Source organism: Caloenas nicobarica, chromosome 6 (assembly GCF_036013445.1).
Source record: "Caloenas nicobarica isolate bCalNic1 chromosome 6, bCalNic1.hap1, whole genome shotgun sequence".
Taxonomy (NCBI): Eukaryota; Metazoa; Chordata; class Aves; order Columbiformes; family Columbidae; genus Caloenas; species Caloenas nicobarica.
The window spans coordinates 6,051,589-6,067,272 of NC_088250.1; the positions used below are offsets into that span (position 1 = coordinate 6,051,589).

At 51.9% G+C, this 15,684-nt stretch overlaps 1 protein-coding gene and 8 non-coding genes across 9 annotated transcripts; 5 read left to right on the forward strand and 4 right to left on the reverse strand.

Moving 5' to 3' along the window:
* Nucleotides 1-6,255: 6,255 nt before the first annotated feature.
* LOC135990541 (beta-keratin-related protein-like) lies at nt 6,256-6,552 on the forward strand. The gene has a single exon (XM_065638273.1). It carries the CDS (start codon nt 6,256-6,258, stop codon nt 6,550-6,552), a length of 297 nt encoding a protein of 98 aa, XP_065494345.1.
* Nucleotides 6,553-12,130: 5,578 nt separating this feature from the next.
* On the forward strand, nt 12,131-12,202 carry TRNAP-CGG (transfer RNA proline (anticodon CGG)). The gene has a single exon. It is a non-coding gene; the product is annotated as a tRNA-Pro (tRNA).
* Nucleotides 12,203-12,366: 164 nt separating this feature from the next.
* Nucleotides 12,367-12,438, forward strand: TRNAA-CGC (transfer RNA alanine (anticodon CGC)). Its single transcript has one exon. It is a non-coding gene; the product is annotated as a tRNA-Ala (tRNA).
* Nucleotides 12,439-12,908: 470 nt separating this feature from the next.
* TRNAP-AGG (transfer RNA proline (anticodon AGG)) lies at nt 12,909-12,980 on the reverse strand. The gene has a single exon. It is a non-coding gene; the product is annotated as a tRNA-Pro (tRNA).
* Nucleotides 12,981-13,530: 550 nt separating this feature from the next.
* Nucleotides 13,531-13,602, forward strand: TRNAP-UGG (transfer RNA proline (anticodon UGG)). The gene has a single exon. It is a non-coding gene; the product is annotated as a tRNA-Pro (tRNA).
* A 283-nt stretch (nt 13,603-13,885) lies between these two features.
* Nucleotides 13,886-13,957, reverse strand: TRNAA-UGC (transfer RNA alanine (anticodon UGC)). The gene has a single exon. It is a non-coding gene; the product is annotated as a tRNA-Ala (tRNA).
* Nucleotides 13,958-14,338: 381 nt separating this feature from the next.
* TRNAP-UGG (transfer RNA proline (anticodon UGG)) lies at nt 14,339-14,410 on the reverse strand. Its single transcript has one exon. It is a non-coding gene; the product is annotated as a tRNA-Pro (tRNA).
* A 645-nt stretch (nt 14,411-15,055) lies between these two features.
* On the reverse strand, nt 15,056-15,127 carry TRNAP-AGG (transfer RNA proline (anticodon AGG)). Its single transcript has one exon. It is a non-coding gene; the product is annotated as a tRNA-Pro (tRNA).
* A 274-nt stretch (nt 15,128-15,401) lies between these two features.
* TRNAS-CGA (transfer RNA serine (anticodon CGA)) lies at nt 15,402-15,483 on the forward strand. Its single transcript has one exon. It is a non-coding gene; the product is annotated as a tRNA-Ser (tRNA).
* The last annotated feature ends 201 nt before the right edge of the window (nt 15,484-15,684 follow it).

Consider the following 15,684-nt stretch of genomic DNA (forward strand, 5'->3'; position numbering starts at 1 on the left):
GATTAATCTGACTAAAACACAGGGTACTACTATACCATTTTTAGGAATAGTTTGGCATGGACAGCTTAGAGAAATACCAGCCACAACAAAATAATTACATGTCTTTTTGGGAATTTTGGGGCATTGGAGATCCCTACATCTTCTGTGGACGAGGCTTCCTCTTGTGAAGGGTTAATAAAAGATGACAATAAAGTTGATTCACTTGAGTCACAAAACAACAGGGAAGTAGATAATATGATCTCTGCCGAGCTGCATGCTCAAGCTCTAAATGTGCATATAGCTTGTGAATATTGATGAGTTTATACTGCACATGCATGGGACATGGCTCACAATCAATCCCCCTGGCTATTATATACTTACAAAACATGCGCGTATAATTGTGCTACTTGTACACAGTTACATTTAAGGGCATTATGTATACAATGGGGAAAGATAAAATGGGGTCAGTGGGCCTTAAACACCTGGCAGGTCAATTATTTGGGTCCCCTGTCCCCTCTAGGGGGTGGCAATATGTGTACACTGCTGTGGGTACGGTGTCAGGACTAACTACAGGGGAAATTGAATTATTCACATCAATAGACTGTGAAGTGGGACCACAGCCTATTAATCTCGATGTAAAAATTCATATAACTCCACAGAATGCTGTACGGCTCTGTAACCCGACTTCTCTTCTTACTTTATAACCTTTGTTAATACAAGATTCTCGAGTTCTTGTATTTCAGGTATCTCCAATAAATACATCTACCTTTTCTAGAGGAAACAATGTTGGAACAGTGTTACTGGTGTCGAGAACACATCGCATTGAAGTCCAATCTGAAAAAGCACAAGCCAGAGCTCTCCAAACTGCGGGGAATTATGTCCCATCGGGTTATCAGACCCAAGGTGACATCAGCTGCAGGAGCTGGAGCAACATGTATGTATTACTGGAAGGTGATGACACTCCTGTTTTCCTTCCCTATCACAGGCTGGCTCGTCATGCTTTGCAATCTTATACTACAAGCATATGCCCAGGATATGTTTCCACAAGACCAGTTTGCAAATACTTAGATTTGGTTAGGCTCTACTGCAACTAATTCATCTGCCTTTTGTATTAAGAGAAGACTAAGAGCTGCAGATCTTCTAACAATATGTTTTATTAGCACAACAACCCTGGTAGCTGTATAACAGAATTATACTATGCTAAAGGATTTTGATATTAATGTTTCTTATTGTTGTTTTTTTCTTAGTAGATAGTGGCTGTAAAAGCTGCTTTGACTGTGAAGGCATGTGTTGCTTCAACATAACTGATGATGTTTAACATCTGCAGGACCAAATGAAGCAATCTATTGATAACACCTCGCTGAATGACTGGTTTAATTCCTTGACAAGATGAATGGAGCACTTGATTCAAAGCGTTATTGTAGAGATGTGTTTATTCCTTTTTCTATATGTGTTTATGGTGTACCTCTGTAAATTGCTCTGTGCTACACCTCACAAGACCAAGCGAACGCCTCTGGCTTTGCCACCCCCAGCAGAAGCTGTCTCTTGACTAATGGGGTGGAACGTATGGGAATAAAGCAAGAATGGCGAGGAGGAGCATTGTAAAAGTGCTCGAGCAACTGCAACTGGCGTATAGAAAAGCACATAAATCACAAGTAGAACATCTGTGTTTAGAGAACAGGCCTGTGAAAAAGTCATAAAGGCACTATAAGGGGCCATTGAAGAGAGACTCTTGTTTTTACAACTCACCTGGCCCCAGCAGGGAGAAGGACTGAGAGACATCAGACTATGAGTCTTTAATGTAAGACAAAGTCTCTTCAAACTAATCCCAGAATGCAAACTGATTCCTGTATTTAAAAAGTTAAACTAGGGGGAAGGGTAGACAAAGAGCAAGGGATCCGTATTTTAAATAAGTCAATAAGGCGAGGTGATTGTTAGAATTAGATGAATGAGATAGGTAAACTGAGGCAGGCGTTGGGTAGTCTGTAAACCCTGAAGTACCCAACCACCAGCGAACAGAGGAGGGAATTAGCGGCTGGGATTTAAAGGATGGGAATATAAGCAGGTGCTTTTTGCCCTATTCTGTGTGCCTACCATTAGGTAGAACACCCAGTCTTGCAAAATCATTAATAAAATATGCTTTGCTAAGAGATCCTGCCTGGGCCTATTATATTCACAAGGTAATAGTTTCCTGCAGGCACCTTATCATACATCCTTGAGATTCTTCCAGGCAAAAGTCAAAGCAGCGGTTCAAAATGCAGAATTAATGCATGATGGATTTTCCCTTCTTTCTAATGGGATAACCTCCCCAGTAGACTCTACTAAGACCAGTCTATTTCACGTTATTGTTTTGCAGCTGCTTGGCGCAAAAGTAATTGTGGTTTTGGACTGAATTATAAATCATTATAACTAGGCTCAAACACATCTTTATTAATCAAAATAGGAACCATTACACTCAACGCATTTTTGCCAACGAGAAATAACTTTTTTTATTCCTGTAGCATAAAAACCCATGCTTCAGGATTCGTTGAACTCTTGGAAAGCATTTTTGGCATCTTGCTGGTTGTGGAAGCGTTTTTCCCCACAAAAAAGTTGTTGAGCTGCTTGAAGAAGTGGCATTCAGCCAAAACAGCACCTTCAAGGCTATGGACGCTAAACGATAACTACAGTCAAACAAAACAAAGGCCCATTTGAGATCAGTGTAAAAGACCCAATGAGAAGCAAGAAGACCCCAGACTCAAATGTTGCTATTGGACTGAATCATGGTGTGAATGGTCTGTAAAGACAGAAAAATCTATGGTTTTTCTGTGCTTGAGTGGAACTTCTGTGCAGGTACCCACCTCCAGTCAGCCCTCCTGCTATTCCACTCTATTAAACTATTTATTTCTATGAATTTTGATGCCTGAAAGTTGGCTTTGAGAGTCTTAGCATACAGACTTTGGAGTGAATGGATACCGGGCCTCTGGAGAGAAGGTAAGCAGCATTCGGCTTGGCATATTTCCCCATGCAGTAAATAATAGAGTGAACCTGCCACTGAATTCCTCTAAGTCGCACTTTTCTTTGAGTGACCCAAACCTTTTTCTGCAGCAAGCAGAACCCTAAATCACTCTCCCGTGACACCCTGAAGCACCCCAAGTCTGCCCCAGCAAGAACACAACGAGGATCGGTCCTGGGCCATGTTTCTCCTCATGCCCTTATCTGCAGGAAGAACCAGGGCCGAGATGGCCAGACACCCCGGGGTCCATTTCAGAAGTCAAGAAAATGGGTCTGACATGTTCAGTTTTGTGAAATTTTCTCAGTTTTGTGGTTCCTCCAGAGAAAGTCATGTCTCAAGCAGAAAGTGCTCATTCCCTGAAATGAATAGGAGTTGGAAAAACCAGTCCTTGTCTTTCTCCCAAATACCTTCGTTTCCAGGAATAGCTCTTTCCCCTATGGTTTTCATTTGTTTTAATCTCATTCATTACACAAATCTGATTGTTTTTAACTTCCTGACACGTGCCTTTTGTTTCCCCTGTTGCCTTCTTCAAGCAAAGGATTTGTTTCAGTACACAGATCTCATATTTAGCAACACGCCCTCGCTGAGTTCCCCTGTGCATTTATTTCAAGCATGCTTGCATCCATGGATATTTTTCTGGGACACAACGGTCCAATGTGAGCAGAATCTCAAGTACTTAAACTGGGTCACAAAACTGAAAAAATCAGAAGATCCCAGCAAAAACCAAAAACATCAAACAAACAAACACCCCAAAACAAACCAAACAAAACCACAAAACCCCAAACCAACCAACTAACCCCCAACAATACAACAACAACAACAACAACAAAACCAAACAAAAACCCAAACCAACCAAAAACCAAAAAAAACCCACCCCAAAACAACAAAGCACCAAAAAGACATGGAAGGTGATTAGTGAAGTCCTGATGGGCAGAAGGGTTTAATTCTTAGGTCGTGGGTCCAAGGTGCACCTGTGGCATCATTTTGTTATTCAAGAGTAGTGTAAAATGCAGCAAGGTAAAGCTTAAAGTAACTCTCAACTTTTCCTGCTCACCAAATTGCCATTTAGGAGGCTGCGGTGAACCCACAGCCTTACTCCAGCAGGCTGGAAGGTTGCTTTTGTCTGAAGCACATGTCCTCTGCTGCACTTTGGAAATGCTGATTTCCTCTTTCCCCTTCCAGAACGATGTTAAAATGAGCTGGGCTTAACCCCAGCACCTCCGAAAGGCTTTTTTTGCCCTGGCAGGCAGGGCAGGGAGGAGTCACTGGGGACAATTCAGTGCTATCAACCATGGCTCTGCAAGGCCAAGTCATGCTAAGAACTAAAATGACCCTAAAACCCCTACAAGGCATGCCTTCAACAGCAATGCTGACACCCCCTGGCTCTGCACATGCATAGTACATGTGCCCTGGTACTTGCTGTGGTTTATTCTGGGGCAGAAAATGCTTGTGCCTTCATCTGGGCTTTGCTGGTGTGAAATGAAAAGCCTTCTTCAAACTTTCCTTGCCCCTAGAGCTTGATGGCTCATTCCCTCACTTGGGACCACGTCAGCAACTCCTTCTTGCCAATGAGCAAGTGATTCATGTTTAAGTGCAGGTCGGGACTTTGGCGGCTCCCCAGCTGTTCAGCAGCTAACAGGCTTTCAGCAGAGCAAGCTCGTGTCACGCCGCAGCCTGTAATTAAAAATGTCTTGACGATGTCACCCCATCACAAGGAAGCATAGCTGTGAACTTCTGGCTCAGCACTGTCAGCATATCCAAAGAGCAGGAGGGAAAGGCTCTTGGCCTCGGAAATCAGCTCACCGGGTAAAATTAGTAAGTTTTGGTGTGCATCACCTTCAGGGCTGGACTCCAGAGTCCATGATTACTTTGCTTCTAAAAATTGCCTTCGAAACAGAATTCATACCTCAGACATGAGGAATAATAACAAAAAAGGGCAAAATTCTCTCAGTGGATCCAAAAGCATAACAACCTGGTCAACGCCGGGCTAGCTCAAGTTCCCATCTCTGCATCTGTAGCACCTGGGGCCGAGAAATGCCCACCAGCATTTTGCTCCCAGCTGTGCGTGGTCCCCCAGCACCCTCACCCCTGCAGCCCCCCTGTTTTTCCTGACATCACTGAGACTGCAGCGTTTACCTACAGATGCACATTTCTGGCATTCAGCCGCATCCCTGAGCTCACCCCAAGTGCACGGGGCAGCTGAATTGGTTGCGCTTGGATGAAGGTGGGAAGCGATGTGCTGGGGATGTGCTGCCCTAAATTCTGCTGAAAAGCTCTCCTGCCTGGTGGCATAAGACCTAAATCGTACTTTGGCCTTAGGAAGGAAGGTAATTAATGCCTGTAGCCCGAATCATTTCAATCTTACTCAGTATTAAATGGAAGCAAAACATGATAGATGAAAGAGGGAGCCGTTTAATCACCCAGGGGAGCTTTCCAGGAGAAAACTGCTGGTTGCTGAGGAGTTTCAGGCGGAAGGTATGCGCCTGCTCCCCCAGGGGCCGGGGCACCCTATAAAACTCCGCACGGTGCCTGTTCCCACCACCAGATCCCAGCCACCGCCGCCTCTGCTGCCTGGGTAAGTTCAGACGGGCTCCGTCTCCTCCCCACTGAGCTGTTGCTTTCATCGATGCCTTGTGCCCGGTCCTCCGCAAGAGTTCCAGGTTTGTTACCTGCCTCCCTCCCGCCTACGGAGGCTGTTGGGTTGAAGGGTTTATTTTGGCTTCAAAAGGAGGAGCGCGAGGGGTTGCGGGATGCAGGGCTTGCGGGGTCCGTGACCACATAGCTGGGTGCATCCTGCATGGTTTTCCTTGCTGAAGAAAAAGAAAAGAACAGCACATGCCCAGGTTGCAGGGGTTGTGTCTCTGTTTACAGAAGAGCAGCAGAGGTCTCTCATATTTTGGGATGGGATAGCTCAGCTTGTTCATGTTGTGTTGATTTAAGCGGGTTTTGCTACAACGAGGTGTGTTTCGGTGAGCATTTTGCTTGCTGCAGGCTTGCTGCCAGGAGTGGGTCTCAGTGCTCTCAGCAGCCGGTGCCTCCACAGCTTACCCAGATGTGCAGCACAAACCAAACTCCTCGCTTCTTCCTGAGCGAGTTACGGGGCGAGGGAAGGGGAAAGCCTTCCTTCGGGGTTTCTAAACTGTCCAAATTGACCCTCGAGCTAGCTCTCCCACACCTCTTATTATGGGAGCCGCTGAATGAGGGCTCAGCAGGGGTGGACTGGTCTCTGCCTTGCATTTATCCCCTGGCTCTGGCTTTCAGGCGCACCTCGTCGCCGAGCAATGTCCTGCTACGACCTGTGCCTGCCCTCCTCCTGCGGTCCCCGGCCGCTGGCCACCAGCTGCAACCAGCCGTGCTTCCGCCGCTGCGGCGACTCCACCGCCATCATCCAGCCCCCCACCGTCATGGTCACCCTGCCCGGGCCCATCCTCAGCTCCTACCCGCAAAACACGACGGTGGGGTCCACGGCGTCGGCGGCGGTGGGGAGCTACCTGCGGTGCTGCGGGGTCCCCGTGTGCTCTGGGGGTCCCCGGGGGCTGGGGAAGGCGGGACTGCTGTGCCTGGGCAGCGGGCTGTAGGGGTGTCCGCAGCAGTCACCTCCTCCCGCCGGTGCCAGCAGATCGGCCGCATCGGACGAAGCACAAGACCAAGACTGGGGAAGAGGACTAAGGAAATGCCCGTGGGTTTCCCAGCTGTGGGGGGCACCCACAGCCCTCCCAGGAGGAAGGGACCCATGCGAGCTTGTCAGTCACGACCGTGCCTCTGTATACCTTTCTCTTGCTAAGCCTTACTTTATATTTCCATGTAGGCGTCACACCCTGCAGTGCTGCACAGCATTTGCTGCTGGCTGGGCGAAAACGCTTATAGCAGGCTGTAGATGGAAAATGATAGTCACGGGGCGGTGGGGCAGAGGAACACCTTGTAGGGATTGACTTGTCCTGGAGTGGGGTTTATCCATTTATTTACCAAGCACTGGAAATGCACTTCTCTTACTCTGATCTGGTTTATTTTCTTTCTCCTCATTAAAGTCATGCTACATCACAGCCTGAGTCTTCTGGTGTTCCTTGTGCCTCTGCTCTGGGGGGGTAACCTGCCCTGGAGGCAGCTTGCTGCTGGAGGGAAGGTTTCTCTGTTGTCTGAAATGTGAGCTTCTGCTGCTCAGCTCTGCACTGGGCTGAAGTAACTCTGTGGTTTGCTCTGACCAGCCCAAAGGCAACTTTCTCAGCCTGGAAACCTTTCCTGCTGCCCCACAGCAGGCACCTGCTTAGGGAGGAATTCCCACAGGAGCAGACTTGCTGCCTGTTCCCTCGAGGAGCTGGGAACATGAAGGTCTGACATTTCAAACCAGCATTTACTCTGCATTTTGCAGTAATTTTTTGGGGTGACCTGAGGAGGATGAATGTGGAGTCAGGGAAAAAAGGCAAAAGCAGGCTTCTTGGGAGATGTTATTTTGGATGGTCATTCTATGCCCAACTCGGCCAATGTTTTCTGGGTGATGGTAAAGAGTAAAAAATTCTAAGATACACCAGGGCAAAACCAGACCTCAAGCATTAGGCTCTTTATTCGTACTCTTTACAACAGCATGTGGCAAAAGAGGCTTTATACACATATATATGTACTGACTGAAACCTAGATAGCCCAGATGCCAGTGAGGCATGTGATGTGTCTGAATCTAGCTGTATCTCTTAATGAAGTGGCAGAAATATTTTGTTCTGTGCTGCTGCATGCGTGCATAGGCATGCATACGTACAGGCACAGCTGCAACATTTGCCTCGAGTGAGTCCTGTGAATAACATGAGCTGCATATACCCGTGTCCCTGTACTAGCTCAGAATGATGGCTCAGGGAATGGCATCCCACCCTGTGTGCGGGTGTACCTTGTCCTGCAGCCCATGTCCACAGCATCCCTGGCCTCATCACACAAAGAGGGGTGCCTGCAATGCAAAACACAGTACAGGGTTACCCAGGTTTCCTCTGGACACAGACATTTGGGAACCAAAATTTTCTAAGCCTGGTGACTGAGCACTGATTGATCAGAGGTGTCGTGGGGAGAGGCATCCCAACTTTTCCTATAGACACCAAGTGTGATGGACACTTAGGTCTGTGGTAATGCTGTCAGGAAAGATATATGAACATCATAATAGAGACATGAAGAAGGAACTATAATTTCCCTGGAAGAAAAAACTATAATTTCCCTGTGTGCTCCAGATGCAGAGGCAAGAGCAACAGCTGGACCATCACTCAGCAGGGAGCTTTGCTGTGTTGCTGAGTGGAGAGACCTGCAGGTCCTGCACTGGTGAGCTGGTCATTAGAGGAGGACCAGGATAATCCTATCCCTGCCTCCAGCTACAGCACAGTGAGCTCCATACTGAGCTTTTCCCAAAGACTTGGATCAAAGACTTTAGCTGAACATGTTAGACAATTGGACAAGTTTTACAGGGAGGGGATGCAGGCATCTCTGGAAAAAGATGTCAGGCATTGAATAAAGCCTCTTTTTAAGATGTCCTGTATTATCAAGCAGAACCTTTTCAGCTGATGGAAGGAGGAATAAGAGTCTTCCATGAGTATTGTTTAAATCTTCTTTCATACTTTAAGCATTTTTGTAGTGTGACAATATGCATAAAACTTATGAGGTTGTAATGAGGCATTATGCTGAGCTTGAAAGCATGTTGGTCTTCAAAAGCCTTAACCAAGCTCAACTGGTTTTATTGCTCAGGAAATTTTCACAGAGGTGCTCCTAATTTGGAGAAAATTTATGTGGCAATTGCTCAGCAGTCAGAACACCAGAGGATGAGGGCTGTGGTTTCACATCCCTCTTCCAAGGACTGCTCGGATATTTTTATCCCAGCTCCAGAAATTGTCTGCAGAGGTAGCGTGCAAAATTCTCCTGAACACTGCAATGAGGAAAAGCACTGGATTTCCAGCAAAAACTTTGTCAGAAAGCTGTAGGCATCTGGGGCTTGTGCAACTGTCTTTTACCAGTCTTCTGCATATAACAGTCTAGGATGTAGCAGGGGGAAAGAATAATGATATTTTAATGGGGCTTTTCACTGAATGACTAGTGAGGGTATACAGATTTTTTGGTGTGTTTTTTTCCTAACGATCTAGTGTCTCAAAGGAGACTAAAATCCACACAGGTCCTTGATTTGACTTGAAAATTGTGATGCTGAGTGCAGACAGAGTCGGGGAAGTGAGGCCCCGCAGGGCTCCCTGTCCTAAGGGACCTGGCACCCTGTCTCCCACGGGTGCTGTGACTCCCGGCTGGGAGCCGCGCTGTCTTGGCTCCCAGAGCTCAAGAGCTGTCCCGAATTCACTCCAACCATATGTCCCCCCCAGCCAGCACTTGCCCAGGGCAGGACCCCACAGACCTGTTGATCAGGCCCTAAAATACAGGTTCCTGCCAAGACAAAGCAGCTAAAGGCCCTGCTGAGAAACAGGGAACTACATACCAAGGCTGAGACGAAAAATAATCCTTAGTGGATGGAAGGTGCACATGGGGGGAAATAGCTGGGTCCTGGGATTTGGCCCCAGCGTTGCCTGCTTGTGGCTTTCAAAAGCAGCAGCAGCAACAGGTCTCTCAAAAGCCTGGAGCTTAGCCCGAAAGCAACCCTTTGGCCATACCTGCATCTGTGGAGCTTCGTGTCTTCTGCTCACCTCCCATCGTCCCTCACCTGATCATGTCCTCGGAGGAAACCTTCTCCTTGCCGTCCCTCAGCATCTTCCAGCAGCAGTCATTGCTTCCAGGAGACCCAAATTTCCTTTTGTTTTCTTTCTTCTGTGCTATGTTTTGGTGAAGTTGACTCCTCCAGCAGAAATTACAGTGCATTAATTATAGAGCATTAATTACAGTGAGGTACACCAGCTCAACAGGGAGCAGCTGAAACACACTGGTCTGGGAAGGTGATGGGGTAGCTCCCTATTGTAGGGAGCTTTGGGGGTATCATTCTCCTCTTTGGGGTGCATGTAACCATGGAGACAACCCAGCCTGCATCACTGCATGTGCCAAATGAGCTTCCTCAGGTTTCTCTGCATTTATTTACTTGGGAAAGTCGACAGCAGCTGCCAGCAAACATCTCACATAGTGATGGGTACCTTGCCTTGCTGAGGTCATGGTTTGAGTTGGAACAAGTGGAGAAGCATAGAGAGTTGTTATGGAAAAGGGGATACTGGTGTGAATAGCAAGGGAGCGGGACCATCAGGAGTGGAAGCCCAGGGCAGCATGGGCCTGGTGATAGGGATGGAGAGATTAGTGGTGGCTGAATGATCTCTGGGTCAACAAGATCCTAGCACTTTAATCTGTGGCTTCTCTGCGCATCCAGATGAGGAGACAAAAATCCTGGTGACTCACAGCAGTGGGACAGGATGAAGAAACAGATCCACCCATCGTGCGTTTTCTGGGTTGCAAAAGGTGTATCCCACCCCAGCACCTGGCGCCAAGCTGAGGGCAACACCAGGAGGGTGAGATGGCCTCATCAGGCAGTGTTCCTCATCCTCCTCCCTGGGCAAAGCCTCCTGGCCAGAGTGCTTGGGGACACGTGTCCTGGAGCCAGGTGGAGAGAGAGAGCCCGTGGAGCCGGCACCCTGCAGGCATGGCAGACAGAGATGAGACCTATTTGCCAACAAAAAAACCCCTCCTTCCTCACCCACCAAAGCCTTGCAACGCAATTTACCACTGAAGCAGAGAAGACACCTGGTCTTAGGTTTTAGGAAGGGGGAAGAAAGTGATTGCATGGCTGGGATAAGAGAGAGGACAGGGCACACCACTGAGAGGACATTCTACCATGGATTGACCACAGGGCGGGGGCTCACCGTGGTTTTTCAGGATGCCCTCCCTGCCATGCAAGAGCCTGGTGCCAGCCTGTGGAGCCAGACAGGAGATGGCTCCGGCAAGGGCTCCAGTTCTTGCCCAGGGCTGGAAATCCCATAAATCAGGAAAATAACAGGCCACCCACACGTGTGAATCACGGGGGAAGAAGCACGTGAATCAAAAGGCTCTGGCATCCCAGTCTGGCCCTCCTGGTTCTGCCCGTGGGAGTGGGGCTCAGAAGGCTTGCACTCCCGCCAGCCCGCAGCCCTGGTGGCTCCACCAGCACCAGACTTACCCTGAGCCCAAATCATCAGCAGACACTGCTCCCAGCTGTCCTGCACCCCCTTCTCCTCCAAGCTTCTCCCCTGGGGAGGGCAGCCCTTGGGAAGAGACAGGGATGAGTGCAATGAAAGCAGAGCCCAAATCCCAACGGTTTGCAAGGTCCTCGGGGTGAAATACTTGTAGATTTGTGTTTCAAACTCAAGAACGTTCAATTAAATGTTCCAAGGCTGTTAATTCATGCTTGCTGAGAATTAGGTGTCTGAACACTTCCCTAAGAGGAGGAAGGCGATCTGGTTATTGCTGCGTAAGGTGGCTGGTGTTAGAAATGGATGTGTGGGGCTGAAGCAACTGGGCAGCCATGGTGGGTTATGTGACCTGGAAACTAGGGGTGCAGTGCTCCCCCTGCCCACTCCTCTGTGATTTGCAGGGCAGGGGAGAGGAGCCAGGCTTACCTGTGGCTGATCCTTCCTACCGATTCTGCTCAGTCAGCTCACACAGTTTGGATGTGACCAGGGAGGACGCCCTTGCTCTGGCACAGCCTGCAATGAGATGTAACCAGCATCAGAGGATCGCTGCAGGTGGGCTGGCTGAAAATCAGCTCTTTGCCCAGTTCCCCCTGCAGCTGTCCTGCCTGGAGGGGGGTCCCCAACAGCTGGGGCTCCCACAGCAGCTCTGTTTCCCACCCCAAGGGCACAGCTACAAGTAGCCCTTCCCTCGTGGACTGCAACCAGAAAAAAATCCCCCTGGTCTGCCCCAGAACTGTCCTCCCAGTCCTGCCCCCCACGGCACCCAAGGGAGCTCCAGTGCCAGCACCCTGTTGACCCCACGGTTGGCAAAGGAAGTGACTGGGGGTATTTCCCAGTAACCCGGCACTCGCAGGTCTTGTCCCTTGTTCCACAGCCACCCATGGGGCTGGGGAGAGGGAGAACATAAGCCCTGGGACCACATGAAATGGGTCTCTGAGGGGCAGTGATGGGAGATGGGGGCACCCAGGAGCCATCACCCTGTGCCCATGGCCACGGGTGGCTGGAGCACAGGGACACAGGGCAGGGATGGGTGCTCCACCTTGGCTCGTTGGTCTAGGGGTATGATTCTCGCTTCGGGTGCGAGAGGTCCCGGGTTCAACTCCCGGACGAGCCCTCCTTTTGGACACCCATCTTCCCTGGTGGGGCTGTGGCATGAACCCAGGGATGATGAGGCAGCAGTGGCTCGGCACGGTGGGGTCAATGCCATGTCCTGGCTGGGCACATCCCCATGGGTGGGATGGACCCCCAAGAGCCAAGAGGGAGGTGGCACTGGTGCAAGGGGATGTAGCTCAGCGGGAGAGCGCTTGCTTCGCATGTAAGAGGCCCTGGGTTCGACCCCCAGCATCTCCATGATTTTCGCATCCTGAAAACTCAACGGGGCTACAGGGTGGGAGAAATGACTGAAAAGGCTGGTGCTCAGTAGGAAACATCCCCTTTCGTGCTGAATGGGACATCCCCAAGCTGATCTCACCCTCGCACCAGGGTTTCTTCTCATTGCTCCCTGGAAATGCCAGGGGCACTTTATTTTCCAAGCTATCTGCTTCTGCCCCCGGCAGAGCTGCCCAGTGGGGATGTGGTCACAGCAGGACCCCACTCTGCTGTCCCCCACTGCCCCAACAGCCCCAGCCGGGAGGGGATGAGCCCTGGCCGTGTCTCTGCCCACGGGGCAGGACCTCACTCCCAGCAGCGGCAGAACTATCCCACCAGAGGGGATGTGGCTGAGGTGTTGAGGCCACCTGTCCCCCCTGTGCCAGGCAGTGTCACCCCATGTGTGCCCTGTCCCCACAGGGGCTGTGGCTGACAGCGGATCCCCAAAAGGAGGGCTCGTCCGGGAGTTGAACCCGGGACCTCTCGCACCCTAAGCAAGAATCATACCCCTAGACCAACGAGCCGGGGTGCACAGCTGCCCGGGCACCCCCAGCCTGTGCCGGCCACTGGGGTGCTGGGGGGCAGCGCTGCCCAGGGACCCCGGTGCTCTGGGCACCGCTTTTTGGGGACGGGCCCTGTCACCAGCCCCTGGGGAGCAGAGCGGGGCTGAGGGGGGTGTGGGGATGCACCGGCCACCCCAGAGACTTTCCCACTTCCCAAGACAATGAGGCATTCAGGAGGATGAGGTCAGACGTTGGAGTGCCAGGGCAAAGAGAACCAGGGGTGCACAGGGAGCCCTGCAATGCCCTTCCAGGGGCTGTGATGGCCCTGGAGCAGGAGGGGCACTGGCTCCTCCGAGATTCTCCATGTTTTGCAACCCTGGACAGGTGAGAAAGCAGCTTTTTCTCAGGATTCCGAGTGGCTCCTGCACATCACTCCATGCCATGTCCTCATGGAGGGAGAGGACAGAGGCCTGGGGCAGCTGCCCCCCACCAGCACTGGGCATAGGTTGGCTTGTGTGGTGCCCACGGCCATGGGGGACGGGATGGGCACCAGGTCACAGCTGCGCACCCCGGCTCGTTGGTCTAGGGGTATGATTCTCGCTTTGGGTGCGAGAGGTCCCGGGTTCAACTCCCGGACGAGCCCTCCTTTTGGGGACCCACCGCCAGCCACAGTCCCTGTGAACACCAGGCACAGATGGGGTGATGCTGCCTGGCACAGGGTGGGGGTACACGTGGCCTCAGCAGCTCCTGCCAACACCAAGATTTGCTCTGAGCCCCCTGGCATTTCTTCACAGTCTGCAGCTGCTGCAAATTAGCTCCAAGCCAGCCATACCCACAGGCAACCCCAGGACTTTTCTGTGAGGCTGGAGGGAGCTCTGCCAGGTCTGCAGCTGGCAGGGAGCGGGCTTTGGGGAGGCAAAAGGCTATGGAGATGCTGGGGGTTGAACCCAGGGCCTCTTACATGCAAAGCAAGCGCTCTCCCACTGAGCTACATCCCCTCTGCATGGGCAGTGTTGGGGACCCTGAGCAAGTCCCTTCACCCTGCACCTCTGTCCCACTGCCCACCACTCACCCTGCAGCGTCCCCAGCGCCCTGACCCCAGAAACAGACCCTTGGGACGCACCGTGCTGGCAGCACCCACTCTGCTCTGCAGTTCCCAGCCCTGCCTCCAGCTGCCCTTTCCCACCCACCCCTTCCTCCATCTGCCCCCCTACCCCAGGGTACCTCCCTGCCAGCTCTTGGGGGTTCATCCTGCCCATGGGGATGTGCCCAGCCTGGACGGGACACTGGCCCCACAGTGCTGGGCACCACTGCCCTCATCGTGCTCTGGTTCTGCCATAGTCCCATATGCTGCTAGGGAAGGCAGGTCCCCAAAAGGAGGGCTCGTCCGGGAGTTGAACCCGGGACCTCTCGCACCCAAAGCGAGAATCATACCCCTAGACCAACGAGCCGGGGTGCTGCACCCCATTGCACCCCCAGCCTCTGTGCCCCACACACTTTTGGGAGTTTGGGGAGGCAGCTGAGGCTGTCTGCATCCCTTGGCACACGCTGGGGGCAGGGAGGTCCCTCTTGCCATCCTGGGTCCATGGAGCCAGCAGCTGGAGATGACAGCAGGATGTTTGCACCCAGCATCTCCAGTTCCCACCATCTCTGGGAGTTATCCTCCTCAAAACCATCTCCCTGGCCCTTTCAGTGGTTGAAATAGTTGGTGCTTTGCAGCAACATCTGTCCACCTTCTTCTTCCCTGGGCCATCCCCCAAAGCCAATGCCCCCTCTGACCTGACTTTCTTATCACTCCAATAAAATCCCTGCTGCTGCTTCTTTCCCCAGCTGCCTGGAGCTACTGACCCTGGGGTTTGGGGGTTTGCAGGTGCTCGGTGTCCCTCAGGTGCCCCAGGCTGCCAGAGGATGGGGTGGGGGTGGCTCTGGGGCAGACCAGGGGCATGGTCTTGTGCATCCAGACCCTGGGTGAGGGGCTGCCTGCACTGTGCCAGGGTGGCAGACAAGCTGGTGCCATCACCATGCCTGCAGGGTATGTCACCCTGTCCACACTCTGTCCCCACAGGGACTGTGCCCAACAGTGTGTCCCAAAAGGAGGGCTCGTCCGGGAGTTGAACCCGGGACCTCTCGCACCCTAAGCGAGAATCATACCCCTAGACCAACGAGCCGGGGTGCACAGCTGCCCGGGCACCCCCAGCCTGTGCCGGCCACCAGGGTGCTGGGGGGCAGCACTGCCCAGGGACCCCGGTGCTCTGGGCACCACTTTTTGGGGACGGGCCCTGTCGCCAGCCCCTGGGGAGCAGAGTGGGGCTGAGGGGGGTGTGGGGATGCACCGGCCACCCCAGAGACTTTCCTGCTTCCCAGGACAACGGGGCAGCCAGGGAGGATTAGGGGGTGCCTGGGGTGGGGGGCAGGTGTCCCTCCCAGGAGGTTTGGGCTGGGGCTGTGATGGCCGAGGGGTGAAGGCGTTGGACTCGAAATCCAATAGGGTTTCCCTGCGCAGGTTCGAATCCTGCTCACAGCGAGAGATTTTACCTGCTTTCCTAGTGCCCGTGCTGGGGGTCCCTGTGAGCAGTTTTCCTCCACCATCACGCAGTGCTGGTGGTCCTGTTGCTGAGCAGGCTGTCCCATCCAGGAGCCATGGTATGGTGCTGGGCACAGCAGATGCTTTTCTGCATGTGGCATCGCTTTCTCCTAGCAATTAAGTGGCACTGGTGAGTAATTA

Coding starts and splice junctions, on each gene's coding strand:
- LOC135990541 (XM_065638273.1), top strand. CDS start 6,256: ATGTCCTGCTACGACCTGTGCCTGCCCTCCTCCTGCGGTCCCCGGCCG.